At 57.1% G+C, this 15689-nt stretch overlaps 5 protein-coding genes across 5 annotated transcripts; 4 read left to right on the top strand and 1 right to left on the bottom strand.

The window, feature by feature from the left end:
- The first annotated feature begins 163 nt into the window (after positions 1 to 163).
- Positions 164 to 1703, top strand: C8Q71DRAFT_784771 (uncharacterized protein). Its single transcript, XM_047925047.1, has 3 exons — positions 164 to 588; positions 652 to 726; positions 925 to 1703. Exons 1-3 carry the CDS (start codon positions 289 to 291, stop codon positions 1393 to 1395), a joined length of 846 nt encoding a protein of 281 aa, XP_047774093.1. The 5' UTR covers positions 164 to 288; the 3' UTR covers positions 1396 to 1703.
- A 4613-nt stretch (positions 1704 to 6316) lies between these two features.
- C8Q71DRAFT_323919 (uncharacterized protein) lies at positions 6317 to 7353 on the bottom strand. Its single transcript, XM_047917819.1, has 4 exons — positions 7123 to 7353; positions 6957 to 7070; positions 6736 to 6902; positions 6317 to 6688 (listed from the first exon to the last, which is right to left on the bottom strand). Exons 1-4 carry the CDS (start codon positions 7199 to 7201, stop codon positions 6356 to 6358), a joined length of 693 nt encoding a protein of 230 aa, XP_047774092.1. The 5' UTR covers positions 7202 to 7353; the 3' UTR covers positions 6317 to 6355.
- A 63-nt stretch (positions 7354 to 7416) lies between these two features.
- Positions 7417 to 7775, top strand: C8Q71DRAFT_862274 (uncharacterized protein; the record flags this gene model as incomplete). Its single annotated transcript, XM_047928012.1, has 4 exons — positions 7417 to 7432; positions 7489 to 7585; positions 7633 to 7654; positions 7704 to 7775. The coding sequence occupies 4 exons, from the start codon at positions 7417 to 7419 to the stop codon at positions 7773 to 7775; spliced, it is 207 nt and encodes a 68-aa protein (XP_047774091.1).
- An 818-nt stretch (positions 7776 to 8593) lies between these two features.
- Positions 8594 to 13466, top strand: C8Q71DRAFT_716327 (uncharacterized protein; the record flags this gene model as incomplete). The annotated part of the gene is made up of 13 exons (XM_047921095.1): positions 8594 to 8817; positions 8879 to 9013; positions 9398 to 10735; positions 10793 to 10841; positions 10958 to 11846; positions 11907 to 12226; positions 12282 to 12353; positions 12405 to 12494; positions 12544 to 12852; positions 12906 to 13052; positions 13103 to 13225; positions 13274 to 13333; positions 13383 to 13466. The coding sequence occupies 13 exons, from the start codon at positions 8594 to 8596 to the stop codon at positions 13464 to 13466; spliced, it is 3840 nt and encodes a 1279-aa protein (XP_047774090.1).
- Positions 13467 to 14308: 842 nt separating this feature from the next.
- C8Q71DRAFT_862272 (glycoside hydrolase superfamily) lies at positions 14309 to 15550 on the top strand (the record flags this gene model as incomplete). The annotated part of the gene is made up of 7 exons (XM_047928011.1): positions 14309 to 14402; positions 14466 to 14568; positions 14629 to 14686; positions 14738 to 15059; positions 15110 to 15195; positions 15253 to 15330; positions 15383 to 15550. The coding sequence occupies 7 exons, from the start codon at positions 14309 to 14311 to the stop codon at positions 15548 to 15550; spliced, it is 909 nt and encodes a 302-aa protein (XP_047774089.1).
- Between the last annotated feature and the right edge of the window lie 139 nt (positions 15551 to 15689).

Genomic DNA, 15689 nt, shown 5'->3' with positions numbered 1-15689 from the left:
ACCGCTGTGCATGCCATTCGGGGAAGTAGAGGGGACGAGCTGCAGCCCCAACTTGAATGAACAGCCGGTGGCGGCGGGATTCAGCCACATCGGACGGCGGGGTCGGTGCCTGATTAGGCAACGGCAGGCGGCGCACCGGAGCGCTTGGTCAAAGTCGAACTCCCAAAAGCGCCAAAGTGAGTCCGGTGCATCTTGCCCATCGGCCTCTCCCAGCCAGCCACACACCTTGCTCCCCAACCACCACCACCCCTCCCCCTCTTGCTGCACAACCCCCGCCTCCCCCCGAATATGCCTGTTACTCGAGGGCAGAGCGTGCGCCCGCACCAACAGTACAGCCCCGTCGCAGCGCCGAAGCCCGACGACAGCGTCATCATCATCTCCTCAGACGACGAGCGGCCATTCAAGGCCAATGCCACACCACGACGAGCGCGGTCCAAGCAGAAGAACCGCGCACTTGCCCCGCCGTCCGCGGAAGTCGTCGAGATATCATCCGACGACGAGGCAGTGGCTGCGCGGCCAAAGCCTCTACGACGGCAACAGCAGGACGTCACTGCCAGCTTGCGGCAGCAGCTGAAGGAAGCGTTGCAGGTGCGTCCCCGCCCTGACCACTGTGTGCCACTCGTGCTAACCGACGGCGTACGGCGCTTACAGGAGGTCGAGCGGTTACGCACAGAAGCCCGTGCAGCGGAGAAACAGAAGGCGGTCGCTCAACCAGTGGATTCATCGGTGCGTATGCTCTACTAGCTGGCGGGGTGGGTGACGGCCCTCGGGGGGTTGGGGTCTATTATCGTTCACGGCCACAGTGCACTCCACAGTGCACTGGGCTGTCTGTGGCTGACAGATAGGCCACACACCCTGTGTCCATTACCCACTCACTAGTCTGAGATGTGTCATACATTATATCTGACGTAAGGTGTTGCACAGTTGTTGGGCGACGTAGAAGAGGTTGTCACCTGCGAAATCTGCACATTCAAGATGTGGGCACCCTACGCTCTCCCCTGCGGCCATACCTTCTGCCAGAGCTGCCTGCAAGACTGGTTCGGCACCGCCCAAGCAACGCACCTCGCGAATTACCCACAGTCGGCACAACACGACAACCTGTTGGCCGAGCTTCGCGCCAGCCTCCGGCGCCCGAACCTCACCCCGCAACGCCGCACGCAGATGCAGGTGCAGCTCGCGCAGTTCGAGGCAGTGTGTCAGCGCCCGAAATACACGTGTCCGACGTGCCGCACAGAATGCAAGACGCGTCCGACGGAGGTGTTCGTCTTGAAGGCCATCGTAGAGCGCGTGGGCAAGGCGCAGGGCGAGAGTGCGCCGGAGAAGATCGCTCCCTCCCGGACACGCGCCGGCCAGGTCAAGCTGATTGACGGGCCCTTTGACGGGTTCTTCCCATAGTGCCGAACGTGGTGCCGCTATAGCATGAGCGTTTGTGTTGCTTGCGCTGTCTCGGGTTTCCTTGTAGTGTCTTGCGAGCGGTTTGATACTTGTTGGACATTGCATCCCGTCGTATTCTTATTCCTGCACGGCTACATATCTTTATCCTGGGAGCACGGCTTCGTCGTAGTCTCTGGGTTTTCACGTCATCGCACTGGTGTATCCCTATCGCAGCTCCGGCATACCCTCGCATACACTTTACTTCGTCCCGCGCAATGCATTGTTTTACGAATTGACCTGAAGTCCAGTTGAGTTGTATTTTCTGTTAGCCGCGTATGTAGTGTAAGTCAGTAGATGTGCTAGATGAGTTCATGCCATCGACAGCATTCGAAACCAAACGTGCTAAGACAAAGCGATGCATCACAAATCATATTAAAAACCATGCTCGTAATCTGTCGTCTCGTCTCATGCGGTGAGATCCTACAAGAAGAGAGGAACAGCGACCCAACTGACCGATCGTACTCTAGAAGATATCCATGAGTCCGCCCCATGCTTGGCTCGCTCACTTCGCAAACGAAGCCAGCCCGCTCATCTTCTTTTTCTGCACACCTGCACCCGCCCTTCTATCCTGCGGTATGTGCGACTTCTTCCCTGCCTCCCCCTCGTCCTCGTCGTCATCCTCATCGTCGTCGCTCTCATCCTCATCGCTCTCAGACTCGTCCGCCTTCCCCCACGCCTTGTCCTTCTTCGCAGCGACCGGCGTGAGCGTGAATACGCTGCTCGGCGTGAACATCGATTGGCTCGCGAGGTCCGACAACCGCCGGAAGGGCATGTCCTTCAGCCACGGCCGCGAGTTGTGCAGGCGCGGGGTACTGCGTGCGGCGATGGGCTCCGAGTCTTTCGAGTCGGAGGAGGCGGACGAGCCCGAGGGCGAGGCCGCGCGCTGCGTGGGGGCGGGCAGCGGCGCCATGGGCGTGAAGGGTACTTGGCTGCTGCCCGGGAGAAAGAGCGGATCCGAAGAGGGGATGACGTCCTGCTGCTGGGAGCCTGCTTGTGCCTCTGGATAGGGCTGTGAACTGCTCGGCTGCGGCTGTGTAGCAGCCTTTTGACTTTGCGAGGCCGGTTTCCTCTTGGAGGCAGGCTTGCGAGGCGTCTTCACCGGCTCAATGCGCGGGCTTGAGTGTGCAGGGCTGCTCGATCGCAGCTCGTCGATCATCATCGATTCGCCTTCCGCGAGCGAGCCCTCCTGCGTCTGCGGCGTCTGCGTGAGCGTCGTCCACCCTGGTCGCTGCGACACCCCCTTCGGTGTCTCGTGTACGCCCGCTGGAGCCCGCTGTGCCCCCACCACTGGCTGCGCGTCCTCGTCTTCGTCCTCCGATTCAACGACCGGCGCAGCCTTCTTGGCCGCTTTACCGCCCTTCTTGGCTGCCGCCTTCTCCTTGAGCAGGCGCGCCTTCTCTGCCTGCTTCACCGCCTTGTCTGCCTCCCGCTTGGCCTTCCGCTCCGCTGCGAGACGCTCCTTCTCAGCCTTCCTCCGATCCTTCTCCTCTTGGGGAATGGGCGGGCGGCCGCGCTTCTTGGGGGCAGACTCGGCAGCCGGCGCTGGTGCCGGGTCCGGAGGCGGCGGCATAGAGTTGCCCGAACTCGTCCGTCTAGTCGATCTCCGCGCTAGCTGAGAGGGTGTTGCTTCCTCGTCTAGTTCCACAAAGGAGTGTATGGCGGTGAGGTCGAGCGCAGGCAGCTCTGACGCCAGCACGGGTCGGGGAGTTCCCACTTTGCCGTCCCTGCCCTTCATGCGCTTGACCGTACTTGGTCGCGAGACCGGGAGAGGCGGCGGCGTGTTCTGCTGCCTCTCAGGAGCAGAAGGACGAGCGGAAGGTTCGGGCTCGAGCTCGATGGGGTCAACCTCGGACATGTTAGGTGACTCTGGAACGATGAGATCATCCGCGGGTTCTATGGGATCGGCTGGCTCTTCGCCTGCAAGTGGCTGGTGCTTGCTGCTCGGACTAGCGACTGCAGGCTTCACAGGCGAGGTTGCCAAAGGACTTGCTTGTGCATCGGCAGTATCAGCCTTCTCGCTACTCGCAGACTCATTCTGCTCTGCTGTTGTTGGAGGCTCTGGCGCACGTACTTCCTGAGAGCTTTGAACTTCCTCTTCACCGTGTGGCGGTGTAGAAATGACACGCCCGTCGTCCTTGCGATGTTCTTCCTCCATCATAGACACAGTAGGTGAGACTTGTCTAGCTGCCGCTTCTACGGAAGCTTCTGACGATTGTTGTTCGTTACTGGCTGCGCTGGGGGAAGATGGCTCTGCAACTCCAGTGGGCATAGGCTCATCATCGGTTTGATCAGCGGCTACGACAGTAGGAGTATTCCTCGCATCAATCTAGCACCCTTTTTAGCATCGTCAATGACACAACATTCCGATGTAAACATACCTGTCCCTCGACTGTGTCCTGGGGGTCCACGTCCATGAAGGTAGCAGCGACAACCTCTTCCTCTTCCTCTGCAGCGGCATCCGGCCCCATCTCTTCATCTGAAGACGAGCCTTGCCGCTCGAAGCGCTTCGACATACGCCGGTACTTCTTGTCCAGCTTGACTTCCTCCTCTTCGTCGTCGCCCGCTTCGCTCTGCTTCTCGTCGGAATCCTCTTCCTCGCTATCTGAGGGCAACCCCTCGAGTATGCTCTTCCTGGGCGCTGGACCTCGCAGCAACGCTTCCACATCGACCTGAGACAAGTCGGGAACGGGATCCTCTTCTTCCTCGTCGCTCTCATCACTTGACGAGCCCTCATCGCTACTGCCTTCACCGCGTCTCTCAACAGTGACTTCGTCCACGTCAGAATGTGCAGGAGGTCGCGGAGGGGAGGAGTTTTGGACATTCGAGAGTAGACGAGAGGCTGGACTGGGCGTGGACTCCGGAGAAGTGGACTGGCTAGAGACAACAGGAGCAGCTGGTTCCACGGGTTTCGAGCTCACTGCATGTTTATCGACAGCGGGAATAGGATTGAGGGGAGAAGGCACGATCGCTTCAGCATCCTTTCTGGCAGGCTTCGGTACATCCGTGCTGGTAGCTTTAGCCGCGGCGGCCTTCGTCTTGCGCTGACGCTTAGCAGGCGTCTCAACCACCGTCACAGACGTTCCCGAAGGCGAACCAGGCGCACCACTATCGACGGCAGCGGTGTGAGCAGAGTCAGTCGGCTCGGGGTCAATGGGCTTGGCCTTTGCCGCTTTCTCCTTGAGCTTCTTTGCCTTTGCTGACGCCGATGCCTCCTTCGGCGCAGGCTCTGGTTTCGGTGCAGGCACGCTGAGTTGCTGAGATATCACAGTTGGTTGAGGAGTAGCAGTGGATTGTCTGCGCATGACTGCCAAGACAGCAGCTTGCACGGCCTTCGCGTTCTCAGCCGACTTGTCAGCTAGAAAGACAGCATTAGTAGCTTATCCAGTAAACACGCGTAGACGTCGTACCGTCTGTCTGGGTAGGCGGTGCTGCGTTGCTAGCGTTCATTACCGAGTCGTCACCCTTACGCTTCTTGCTCTTGGGCTTGGGCTTCGTAGCCGAGTCCTCTGCTGGAGTGGCGGGTTCTGTAGGTGTTCAACGAGAGCGCTGAGTGTTAATGATCGCGCAAGTCCCACATAGCCAGTGCATACCATGCTCCACACTCGCCGTGCTTGCTTTTTTGGACTTCGACTTGCGCTTCTCTGCGACGACATGCATAAGTTAGATCCACATGCCATTGCGTCAGCACTATCGCGTTCACCTTTGCTAGGCAATGCAGCATCCGCATCGGACGGCCCAGCCACCGGAGCGGCGCTTGGCTCTATAGATGCTGTCAAGTGCATGTACGCATCGACTCGAAACTGCACTGACCTTCTGGAGATTTGCTTACATCCACTCGTGGTGTTGAGGGTCCAGAGGCGTCAGCGGCATTTCCCAGCTTGTTAGCCTTGTGTCTGGCGGCTATGGTGGCCATAGCGTCAGCTATTGCCTTTGCGGTATCGAAGGGCTTAGCAAGGGCAACAGGAGGTAAGAGTCCAGAGGGGCCCGGGTCAGATATGACCTCAGCGGCTTTCCCGGCCTCCTCGCGCTCGCGTGTGGCGACCATGAAAGCCACAGCATCAGCAACTGTCTTCGCATTAGGCTCAGCGGCAGGTTCAGGAGCAGTAGGTGCCTCCGCCGCGGATGGTGCCGGTTCCTTGTCTTTTCCCCTTCGCTTCGTCTTGCTCTTGGTGCTCCCCTCTGCAGCCGGTGGCAGGACATCTGCGGCGATGGGTCCAGGATCATCATCCACGGCAGCTTCAGCAACGGGCTGCTCAGTAGCCTCCGCGAGTCTCGCTTTCTTTGACCGTTTAGCGGGCTCGGTGGACGGTGCAGCATGTGCCTGCACTTGAGGATCAGTCGCACGGCTCTCGGACTTCTTCGCTTTCTTGCTCTTCGGCTTCTTGGTCTCCGGTTCGCTGCCCTCAGGTTGAGCGTGTGGTGCTGACTCTGATAGCGTCTGGCTCTCAGCAGGACCATCTACCTCAGTATGTGTCTTCTCCTTCTTGCGCTTCTTGACAGGAGATTCGCTGGGAGGGACTTCCTGGGCCTCTGCGACTGGGGTAGTCGTCGCTGCAGATGGGCCAACGTCTGACGTCGGCGTGGGTCCTGAGGCGAAGATGGACAACATCTTGTGTTTCTTCGCCTTGGACTCGGTCTTGACAGTGGCCGGCGATTCCGCGCTGCTCGCCTCTGTACCGGGGGGCGCTAATACAGGAAGCGAAGAGCCTGGCGCAAGAAGAGACGCAGCGACGTCAGGATCACCGCTAGGATCTACGGTGCTCTTTCGTTTCCGCTTCTTGAGCATTTTGCGCTTCATTGGAGAATCTGAGGCAGGTACTGTGTGTGTGGTTTTAGCAGGAGAATCGGTGTGCGCGTCGGCAAGGCTTGCAAGCGGGGAAAGACCTGAAGCCAACGAGTCAGGGGTGGCTGCAAGTCTATTTCAGCTACCATATCCAATTGACACAAGTGTGCGCGTACGAGGAACATAGCTTGGTGGAGGATTCGAAGCGGAACGCTCCACTGAGTCCTGAACGCTCGGCTCTCGGAACTTTAGCTTCTTGCGCTTTTTCCGCGGACGCTCGACGTCAGCGTCTTGCGCACCCGGCCTTGACGCACCAGGAAGGACCTGAACAGAGCTTACGCCAGCATGCGTAGTTGGCGTGGAAGCACCAGTCGCATTCACGGGAGTGCCAGACCCACGGTCAATGGACAAAGCACGTTCATCGCCAGGTGCCATGGAGGGTCGAAGTCTCTTGCGTTTGCGTGATACAGCCTACGACCTGTCAGAAGTGAAATATGAGAAAATGGAATGCATCTCACAAGAACACTGGTAGGCTCCGATGGAGGAAGACTGCTGGGCAAGTCGGCAGGCGGTTGGGCATGGTTGATGGATGGACCAGCGGGAATGGAGGAACTACCGACAGTCACCGAGACTTCGACCGTAGGCTTCGACCGTGTTGCGATGCGAAACGCATCAAAGTCATCATCTGCAGATACGTTCGTCGGGAGATGAGCAGCGGAGATGATATCGGTGTGCTCACCATCGTCCAGGTCAATATGCCTCCCGTCCTCAATTCGCGCGAGGCTAATCTCCTCATGGGCAGGCCATTTGAGCTTCTGCCTCACTGCATCCTTCGTCTCCGACAAGGTAGCATCTCATCCACAACCTCTTAGGCTCCAACTCAAGTCTCATAGTCTAATACTCACCTCGGAAGATTCTCTGAAACGTCCGCCCTCCAGGTGCGTGGAAAGTGATCAAAGGGCGCGCCTGTCCTGCCCCCGCCATCGCTGTCGATGTGCAGAAGATGCGAGCGCGATGCGAGACACGTCCAACGAGCTGACGGACGCGTTCAAGTCGCGTGCCAAAGCCCAGCCGGCGGAAAGGTCGCCTCGGCGAAGATATTTAGCTGCCCGAGGCGGGACGGAGGTGAATTACTGCTTTGGGGCAGATCCCACAAACCATCACACGCACAAACACCCTCCTCGCTACCTCACTCCAACATGGCCGGACATTACAGTGCGTGCTACAACTTGTCTGCCACGAGTATAATGATCTGAAATGGTGCGCATTAGGCCCAGGCTTCCACCCACATCTCCCTGGCTTCAAGCACAAGTTCCTCGCCACTACACTCGGCGCGAGCATGTGGTTCTTCATCTTCTACCGTGCCAGGTGCGTCATGCCTACATACTTCCAGACGACGACTGACCTCCTACTAGGAAGGACGGTGCGAAGTTACTGGTGCGTATCTATCATATCATCGTGTATCAGTAACTGACACGGGCTGTAGGGCTTGAGTCACCCTTGGGAGGCACATGGGCACGGACACGATGAAGCCGGACACCACGAAGAGCACCACTGATAGACGGACTATGGTGCATTGTACTGCGGCTGCGAGGACATGACACCGGTTGTTTGTTTGCCTATCCAGTCTAAATCACGACAAGCTGCGTCTATGCTGGTCCTGGGATGCGCGCACATCTCCTCCTCCGACCATTCACACACATTCTCTTGACTTTGAGGTGATGCTTCCCGCCTGCCCACGGGTGGTTCTTCTGTGCGCAAGCAAGCGTGGTAGGCTGTATGCTTTCCTGATGAGTCGACCACTGCCAGATCTCCCATTCCGTCCATCGTCACTACTGCCGATGCTAGGTCTGAACCAAAGCTTCGAGGCATCGTACTCGCCCGCGGCATATCAGTCTGCTACTGCTCAGGCATCTGGCATCCACGCGTCCTTTGGTATCCATCGGCAGTGAATGGGTGGTTCACAGGTGGTATAAACCGGCTCGGCTTCGAATGTGCTGACGCTCGTTCGCTAGTATGACAACGTCATCATAGTCGGCACTCTGACCTCAGTCAGGAATGCGAGATACTTGCACTGAGTGGACTTGCTAGTCGTACCGGTCTTGATTTGTGAACACGGTACGCGTTCAAGTACAATACTTGGACTTCAAGCTGCCGGAACAGCGCCGTGGTCACGTGAGGTTGCCGATATGTGGACGCGCACTGGCAGCGAACATGCAGCTTAGTCTTGGCTCTGTCTGAGTTTTGTGAAGATATTCGATACACCGTCTGCTCATCTGGACCAGCACTTTTCTGGGGGCAACGTATACCTACATGATCAGTACGAGGTAGACCTCGAAGGCATTCGCTCGCCAGTCTCGATCAACGGAACGTCTCATGGATCGACCATCAAGTGCTGCTCGCCGGCGAACGTTGGATCTACCCTCGAAGCCGGAGACTGGGTTGGCGGAATGGACAAGCAAGATCAAAGAACTGCAGCGCCAGGTCGACGAGGATGAGGAGGTGGAGCATAAGCGACTCGAGGAGGAGATCCGGGCATCCAGGATGGCGCGTCTGCGCCGAAGCGGCCAGCTCGGAAGCGTAGACCTGTGTAAGTGTCCGTTTGGTTATAATGATAACTGTTGAACAAACGTATCTCAAAGCTAAGAGCGACCTGCCCAGGGTGGGTTCACCTCCCGCACTTGAGAGCCCGCTCGGGAGGCAGCAGGGTCAAGAGGATGCCCTACGAAAGCTTACCGGCGAAACTCGACCACCCGCGGCAATGGCTGCAAAGCCGAGCGCTCCAAGATCCTCGATGTCGCTCGCGGAGTTCATGGGAGGTCGTGCGACTGGACCGAGGCTTACCAGACACGCACCCCAGCAGGATGCTCACGACCCAACCCAGTTCGAGCAACGCACGCTGAGGGGCATCACCGCCCCTCACCCTGTCTTTGGTCGTAATGGTGTTGCCATGCCTGGCATGGTCGGGAAGAGTCGCACGCCTGCCCCGTCTACTCCGGAGCCTGATGAGCGAGAGAAGCTGGTCAGTCATACCACTGGACGAGACCGCAAGCCGAGTACTGCTTCCGTTGTGCAGTCGGTCGTACACACAGTTGACGTCGAGACAGTGACGCCGCAGAAGACCGGAGCCACCTTTGTCTCTGAAGCCCTCCCATCTGTGGCAGAGCCTGTCAAGCCAAGTACCTCGAAGGTTCCAATGTCGCTCGCAGCATTCATGGGGGGAAGTGCGACTGGCCCGCGGCTTACCCGACATGCACCTCAACAAGATGCCCATGATCCGACGCAGTTCGATCAGCGCGCACTCAGGGATGTTACAACCCCACATCCAGTCTTTGGTCGTGGTGGCATAGCCATGCCTGGCATGGAAGGGAGGAATCGCACACCTGCTTCATTGACACCGGAACCTGACCAACGAGAGAAACTCACATCAGTGGCCGACACCATTCCCGCACGCGACCGGAAGCAGAGCACACCTTCTATAGTCCAGTCGATCGTACACAAGGTCGAAGTGGAAACAGTAGCGCCACAGAAAGCCGGAACCTCAATAGCCTTTCCACACGCGACGCGACAGCGTACCATTAGTACGCCAACTGGCAGCGCCCCTATGAGCGCACCATTCACTCGTGCATGGGATACCGTAGGGCAGCAGAACAATGGCTCGACATCCCGACCGGTAGCTGCCTCTGCTGGCTTGCGATCAACGACGCCGGGTCAGGAGCGCTATGCAACCTCGAAGGCCACATACACCCCGTCATCCGTATCTTCGTCCCCGATTCCGCGCCCTTCAACCTCCTCCCGCAGTCCCGCTCCAACCTCACCGACTATCACATCATCACCGAAGGCGGCCATAAGTACACCTTCCCTGGCGAGACCTATCCAACCGTCACCTCGCAGTTCGCTCGGACCTCAGATACCAGCATCCCCGAATGCCTCGTCGGCGTTCCTCCGCGCTCCTCCGCCCAAGGATCCTACGCCAAGTATCAGCCGTCTCCAAGGACGCGGCTTCGTGAAGAGCATGATACACGCCACTGCGCAGCTAGAGGCGACGCAGCCGCCCAGTAGTCCGCCTCTGCCGGAGAAGAAGAACTCTGGCGGAAGGAAGTCAGCACCTGTTCTAGACCGATGGCAGAGTGTCGCCACCGCAAGTTCGACGCCGTCCCCTCCTCCCATCATCCAGCCAAAAGCCGCTGCCATGCGCAAGTCGTGGACTGTTGATCCGTCTGTCACCCCGGACACAACGCCACCGCGCTCGGTGAAGACGGACTACACGGGGCGGTCGCTCAAGTCCGTCTCCTCTGTCCCCTCCTTCCACCACTCGGATGCGGCATCCTCCTCTGCGAAGAGTGATGCAGGCGATGGCTCTCCGCGCGGGCGGGGGCTCGGGTCATCCACGACGATGATCTCGTACATCAAGCCTATCAAGACGGGCGACAGACCACAGACAGCTTCACCGCCTCCCCCAGAAGTGATAGACGAGATGGGCATGCGGGTGCGTGCGCGCAGCAAGAGCCGACAACGGTCACGGAGCAGGCATCGCTCGAAGAGCAGGGAGGCGCCACGCGAGGAACGTGTTAGTGGGGGAGGGTCTGCGGGTCTACCTCCGGCGGGCAAACCACTGAGTCATGTAGGTCCCCTTTGGTAATAACATTGTCTATATGCTTCTGTCAGATCCTGCGCGTGATTGCTACCCCCTTGCGTTTGCGTCTGCGCTGGACTTGTGCTGATGCTGTGTGCCCTCAGCTGACGAAGGATAGGGCGAAGAAGCCTCGCAAGGCGAGATTTGCGCAAGACCCTGTCAAGGAGACACATGTGCTATCGCGAGCAACTCCTGCTGAGGCGAAGCAGACCTCAAAGTCGGCGCCTGCGCCGCTCTCTGATCTTGTCTCGACTGTTCCGGCTCCCGAGGTGGTAGTATCTCTTCCGCCACCGCCGGATGCCACGCCGTCTCAACAAGAGTACAAACCTGTGTCACCGGTCAAGAATGAATTCGATGATGACTTCGTCCCTGCAGCGGCTCCGCCGCTTGTGCACAAACCCAGCCAGCTCAGTCATCTAGTTATGCCCAAATCACCGGTGGTCCCTACACAACCCATCGCTTCTCCTGTCACGCCTAACCGTGGTTTGACCCCTTCTCCAACGTCAAAGCCAGCCAAGGAGAAACCGCCGGCATCACCTGCTCGTCATACGCGGATTCCGAGCACGGGAAACCGGGCAACAGTCATGGACGTCGCACAGGCCCTCGCGGCGCAGACGGCGGCTGCAGAGCAGAAGCCACAAGAAGACCAAGTTCCCGAGGAACCCTCACCGCCGGACGTCAAATCCGTCACTGCGAACTGGGCACCCAGAAACGGAGCTGCCAGACCCGATCCCGATAAGCGGATGTCAAGCTACGAGAGGTATTCGGCGATCGTGATGCCTCCGGTTGAAGAGGAGAAAACACCCGCTCCATCGCCTGCCGGGACGCTTGCCCGTTCGTCTGCCCTTGTTTTCCCAGATGCCATCGCGGAGGTGGAGCTAGAGGTTACACCTGCGGCGGTGGAAAGACCAGCAGAACCGTCTACTGCATCAGCAGAGGCTGTGGCAGAACAGCCTGCTACTGCTGCCACGGAGAGCAAAGTCATTCGCATCGGTTGGTATTAGTGTCAGATCCTCGCAGTGTCAGGTCATTGATGATCACTTTTGTTGTCAGAATATGTCGATGAACCATTACCCAACGTCGATGTCGTTACGCTACTCAACTCGGGCTGTAGTCCGTACGCGCCAGACGCGGACGTACAGACGATATCAGTCGATGTCATGACTATCATCGGGAACGGAGCGACTGCCGTTCGCCGCGATACACATATCTTCTACGATCACGATGTTCTGGCCATCATTCACCGCGCCAAGGTCCGATCCGCTGGTCTTGCCTCTACGAAGGTGTGGGGATGGAAGGGCAAGCACAGTCGGCTTGGCGAACGAGAAGAACAGAAACTTCAGGGACTTGCACGACAATATGGAACCAAGCTGGTAAGTAGACTATGATGATCAAATACTGCAAACGGCTCACGATGCTTGAATGCAGATCATGGCCCAACAATATTGTGAGCCCGCGGAGCTGGTGGCAATCCTTGGTGGCAAGCTTGCCATACGGCAGGTATGTCGTTTTGCGGCCTGTGCAATACTCCGCTCAATTGTAGATACATAGGGTTCACGGTCACACTGGTCTCCTGAGAACACAGCCATGCATCTCGTCCGATCCTTGAATGGCATCACCTTCATAGACGAGGTTGACATAGTGAGTACATTGCGCCATAGCATACGCATCTCCTCATCGATCCCAATAGGGCATCCGGAATCTATGCTCAGCGTTCAGCTATTGCCTGTCATTGCTGGGCTCAGTGTACATTTGGTATGGATGCGGGTCCGTTGACAGCGAGCGCGCAGCCGCTCGTGAATACGCGGAAGCTCTTGCTTCATCACCATCGGGTGTCATTGAACTCGTTGAGGGCGAGTCGGATGTTGATGAAGAGATGTTCTGGATGATTCTTGGCGATGGCGATTATGCGAAGGCCGACTACTGGAAGTGGAAGGCATCCTCTCCGTCAATTCATCCCCGCGTATGGTCGGTGGATGCCACTAAGGGAGCTGAAGCGGTGCGCTGTTTCTATTGATATTCGATTGCCACCCTGACACGGTAGCGTTTCAGATACAACCAGTTCCTGCATTTGCAGACCACCCCGAATTCCATCACCTTGTCCATCTCGTGGACTGCGTATGGGAGTTCTTCATTGTAGTCGGTAGTGAAGCACGAGGAAAGCGGAGTGACATCAGATTGGCACTCGCAATAGCTGCGGTACGGACGAACGCTGCACTGTGCAACGAGGTACTAAGGTGCTTGAACAGAAACTGTCCGATATGACAGCTCCGTCAAGACCATTCGCCCCCGCAGTCCATGCCTTGATCTTGCCGTCACAGTTGCCGACTGACCTTAGGCTTCACTTCCGAGATCTCAATGAGGACGCTGTGGTAAGTGACTCATCTAGTTACAGTTCGGCGATGTTGATTATCCCACAGAATGCCGGGCAGATCCCTGATCATATGAATCTCCTCGCTGCAGGAGATGCAGAGGAACACGTATGTCAATACTCCACCGCATCAACGGTTGTCTGACATACTATTACAGCTGAACACGACTACATGGGGAAGGGCCGTTGCCAGAGACCCATCCATGCTGCCATTAGGCGTCCAAGTTTCGGATTTGAAATGACCTGACGCACCCCGCTCCTCACCGACTACCATTTGCTTGACATATAAGTACCTCTCATTGGGCTGACCAATCTATGCTTATCTGGAGTCTATCTATTACACATTTCCTGCTTTCAACGACGCCGCCTTACTCCCGTTCTCCTCATGCTACAGGCTCAAGTTGTTTGTTGATTTGTACTACACGAGACTTGAGCTTGAATCCAGAGCGGCGTTCACATTGACTTCCATTCAGGTTGAGCCCGTGATCTCCGAGAGTCACTCGTGACCGCGTTCAACGCGCGCGAACCTATACATCGTGACCACTTCACCCACGATAGTGGCATTCAATGCCGGGGGTTTCGTGGTTCTCTTGCACGTTTGATGTGCCCATGGTCCAATCCGGGTATGTGGGCAGGTCAGTTTGCGTCGGCGATAGTCCCAGCTGACACTTCGGCCGGCAGGATGGCGCCTTCACTTGTATACCAAACCACTCGCGCAGGCACAGTTGCCTTATCTGACTGGTACTGCTCACGAGGCATGCGACATTCTTTCCTGTGAGAGCTCCAGAGCTTCAGATGTCGTCTTCAACAGTCCTGATAGGCTTTGGGATGCAACTCATGATGGTCCATAAAGCTGCAGACCGCTGTTCAGGCCTGAACAACGACCTACAGCTCAGGGCCGTCAACGGTGCTAAAGATGGTCCACCTTTCGTACTCTCTGCTCGTCGCAGTAGGCGCCTGCTTGCTCAGAGGGACTCTTGCCCATCCAGTCGTCGACGCTGTGCTGACTGAAGTGCACGAGTTGAATGGACGCGATGGAATCGCTCTTCCAGCGCCTTTCTGTTTTCCAGCCCTTGGCTTCGTGATGCCACCAGTTCTGCCTCCGGACAATACACTTTGGTGGTGCGATCCCAGCACTGAATACGCGTTTGTCGGGTTTAGCTATGAGGTGACTGCGTGTAAGTCCGCCGGTTGAAGGGCGTCACTGGGTGTGTAGCTCATCTTCGAATTCGCTTATGTAGGTCAAACTCCAGAACAACTGCATCGGGAATTCGCCGACATTCGTTATCACTTCGACTCCCGCTACGTCCGACTGTATGGAGCGTGCGATAGGGAAGGCTTCTAGTAAGCTCGCTGGGCTCATAACACTTTCACTGCCAGATGTGTGGTGCTGAGACATCACAGCGATGATATCGTCGACGCTGCATGGGATAATAGTCTTGGAGTGCATGCTCTCGTCTGGGTACGTGACTCACTCCGCGGCACGCCTCGGCTTACTCTGACCTCGTACCAGTTTGGGTTCGACGGGAGTGACATCTGGATCACACGCCGCGATACGCTCTTCGCCTCGCTACACGCGAATCCCAGGGCGAAGTTCATCACGCGTGGCGTCCAGTTTGGGTCTGAACCGCTGTACGACGACGTGCTCCCGCATCAGCAACTCGCCGAACAGGTCATCCTCGCGAAGCAGAACTTGTCCAGATTGAACATTCCTGTTACTGTCAGCGAGCTAGCGTATGGATATGAGGAACGCGGAGGCGCCCAAGACGTCCTCGATGCGATCGACTTCATCAACATACATATGTTGCCGTTCTTCGACCAGGATGCGTCAACGGGTAGGTCCCTTCTAAGCTACAGGCGTTGACATGGATTGACGCATCTCCAGCGAATGCTTCGTGGCCAATCGTGATAGACAAAAACCTCGATTTCTTCATTGACCATGGAAACGGAAAGAAGATGTACTGGGACGAAGTCAGTCGATTACATCTCTAACAAAGTGTCGACCCCACGCTGATGCAGCATGAATAGAATGGTTGGCCCTCGGTCACGTCACCGAATGTGCAGCCCAACAGTCCATATGCAGTTTCTGACATACTAAATGAACACGTAGGTTCCATGTCATTGACAGTGGATTGGACTCTGACAATCACTCTTGCAGGCGTATTTCGAGCTCCTTGATTCCAAGTGCGAATACTTGAAACACGTCGTAGGGGGTGGCGTGGGGTGGTTTGCCCACATTTACTCGGACAATATGGAGCCGGGGTACGGGATCTATAATAGCTCGGGGCACTTGAAATTCCCATTCCACCCACGTACTGAGTGCTAGCACATTTGGATAGGAGGCGAGATGCACAGTCAAACGTCACTGTTGGGCGGGATGAATAACGTTCTCAATGCCTTGGCCGTAACCTGGTGAACACCTGCATCACGGACTGGTGCACTCGCCGAGATGCTCTGAGCTTTTG

The sequence above is a fragment of the Rhodofomes roseus genome (genome assembly GCF_022264815.1).
Source record: "Rhodofomes roseus strain CIRM-BRFM 1785 chromosome Unknown C8Q71scaffold_29, whole genome shotgun sequence".
Taxonomy (NCBI): Eukaryota; Fungi; Basidiomycota; class Agaricomycetes; order Polyporales; family Fomitopsidaceae; genus Rhodofomes; species Rhodofomes roseus.
This window is presented reverse-complemented; position numbering and strand designations above follow the sequence as displayed.

Coding starts and splice junctions, on each gene's coding strand:
- C8Q71DRAFT_784771 (XM_047925047.1), top strand. CDS start 289: ATGCCTGTTACTCGAGGGCAGAGCGTGCGCCCGCACCAACAGTACAGC. Junction 589..651: donor AGCTGAAGGAAGCGTTGCAG/GTGCGTCCCCGC, acceptor CGGCGCTTACAG/GAGGTCGAGCGGTTACGCAC. Junction 727..924: donor CTCAACCAGTGGATTCATCG/GTGCGTATGCTC, acceptor GGTGTTGCACAG/TTGTTGGGCGACGTAGAAGA.
- C8Q71DRAFT_323919 (XM_047917819.1), bottom strand. CDS start 7,201: ATGGCGGGGGCAGGACAGGCGCGCCCTTTGATCACTTTCCACGCACCT. Junction 7,071..7,122: donor GTTTCAGAGAATCTTCCGAG/GTGAGTATTAGA, acceptor GTTGTGGATGAG/ATGCTACCTTGTCGGAGACG. Junction 6,689..6,735: donor CGGAGCCTACCAGTGTTCTT/GTGAGATGCATT, acceptor GACAGGTCGTAG/GCTGTATCACGCAAACGCAA.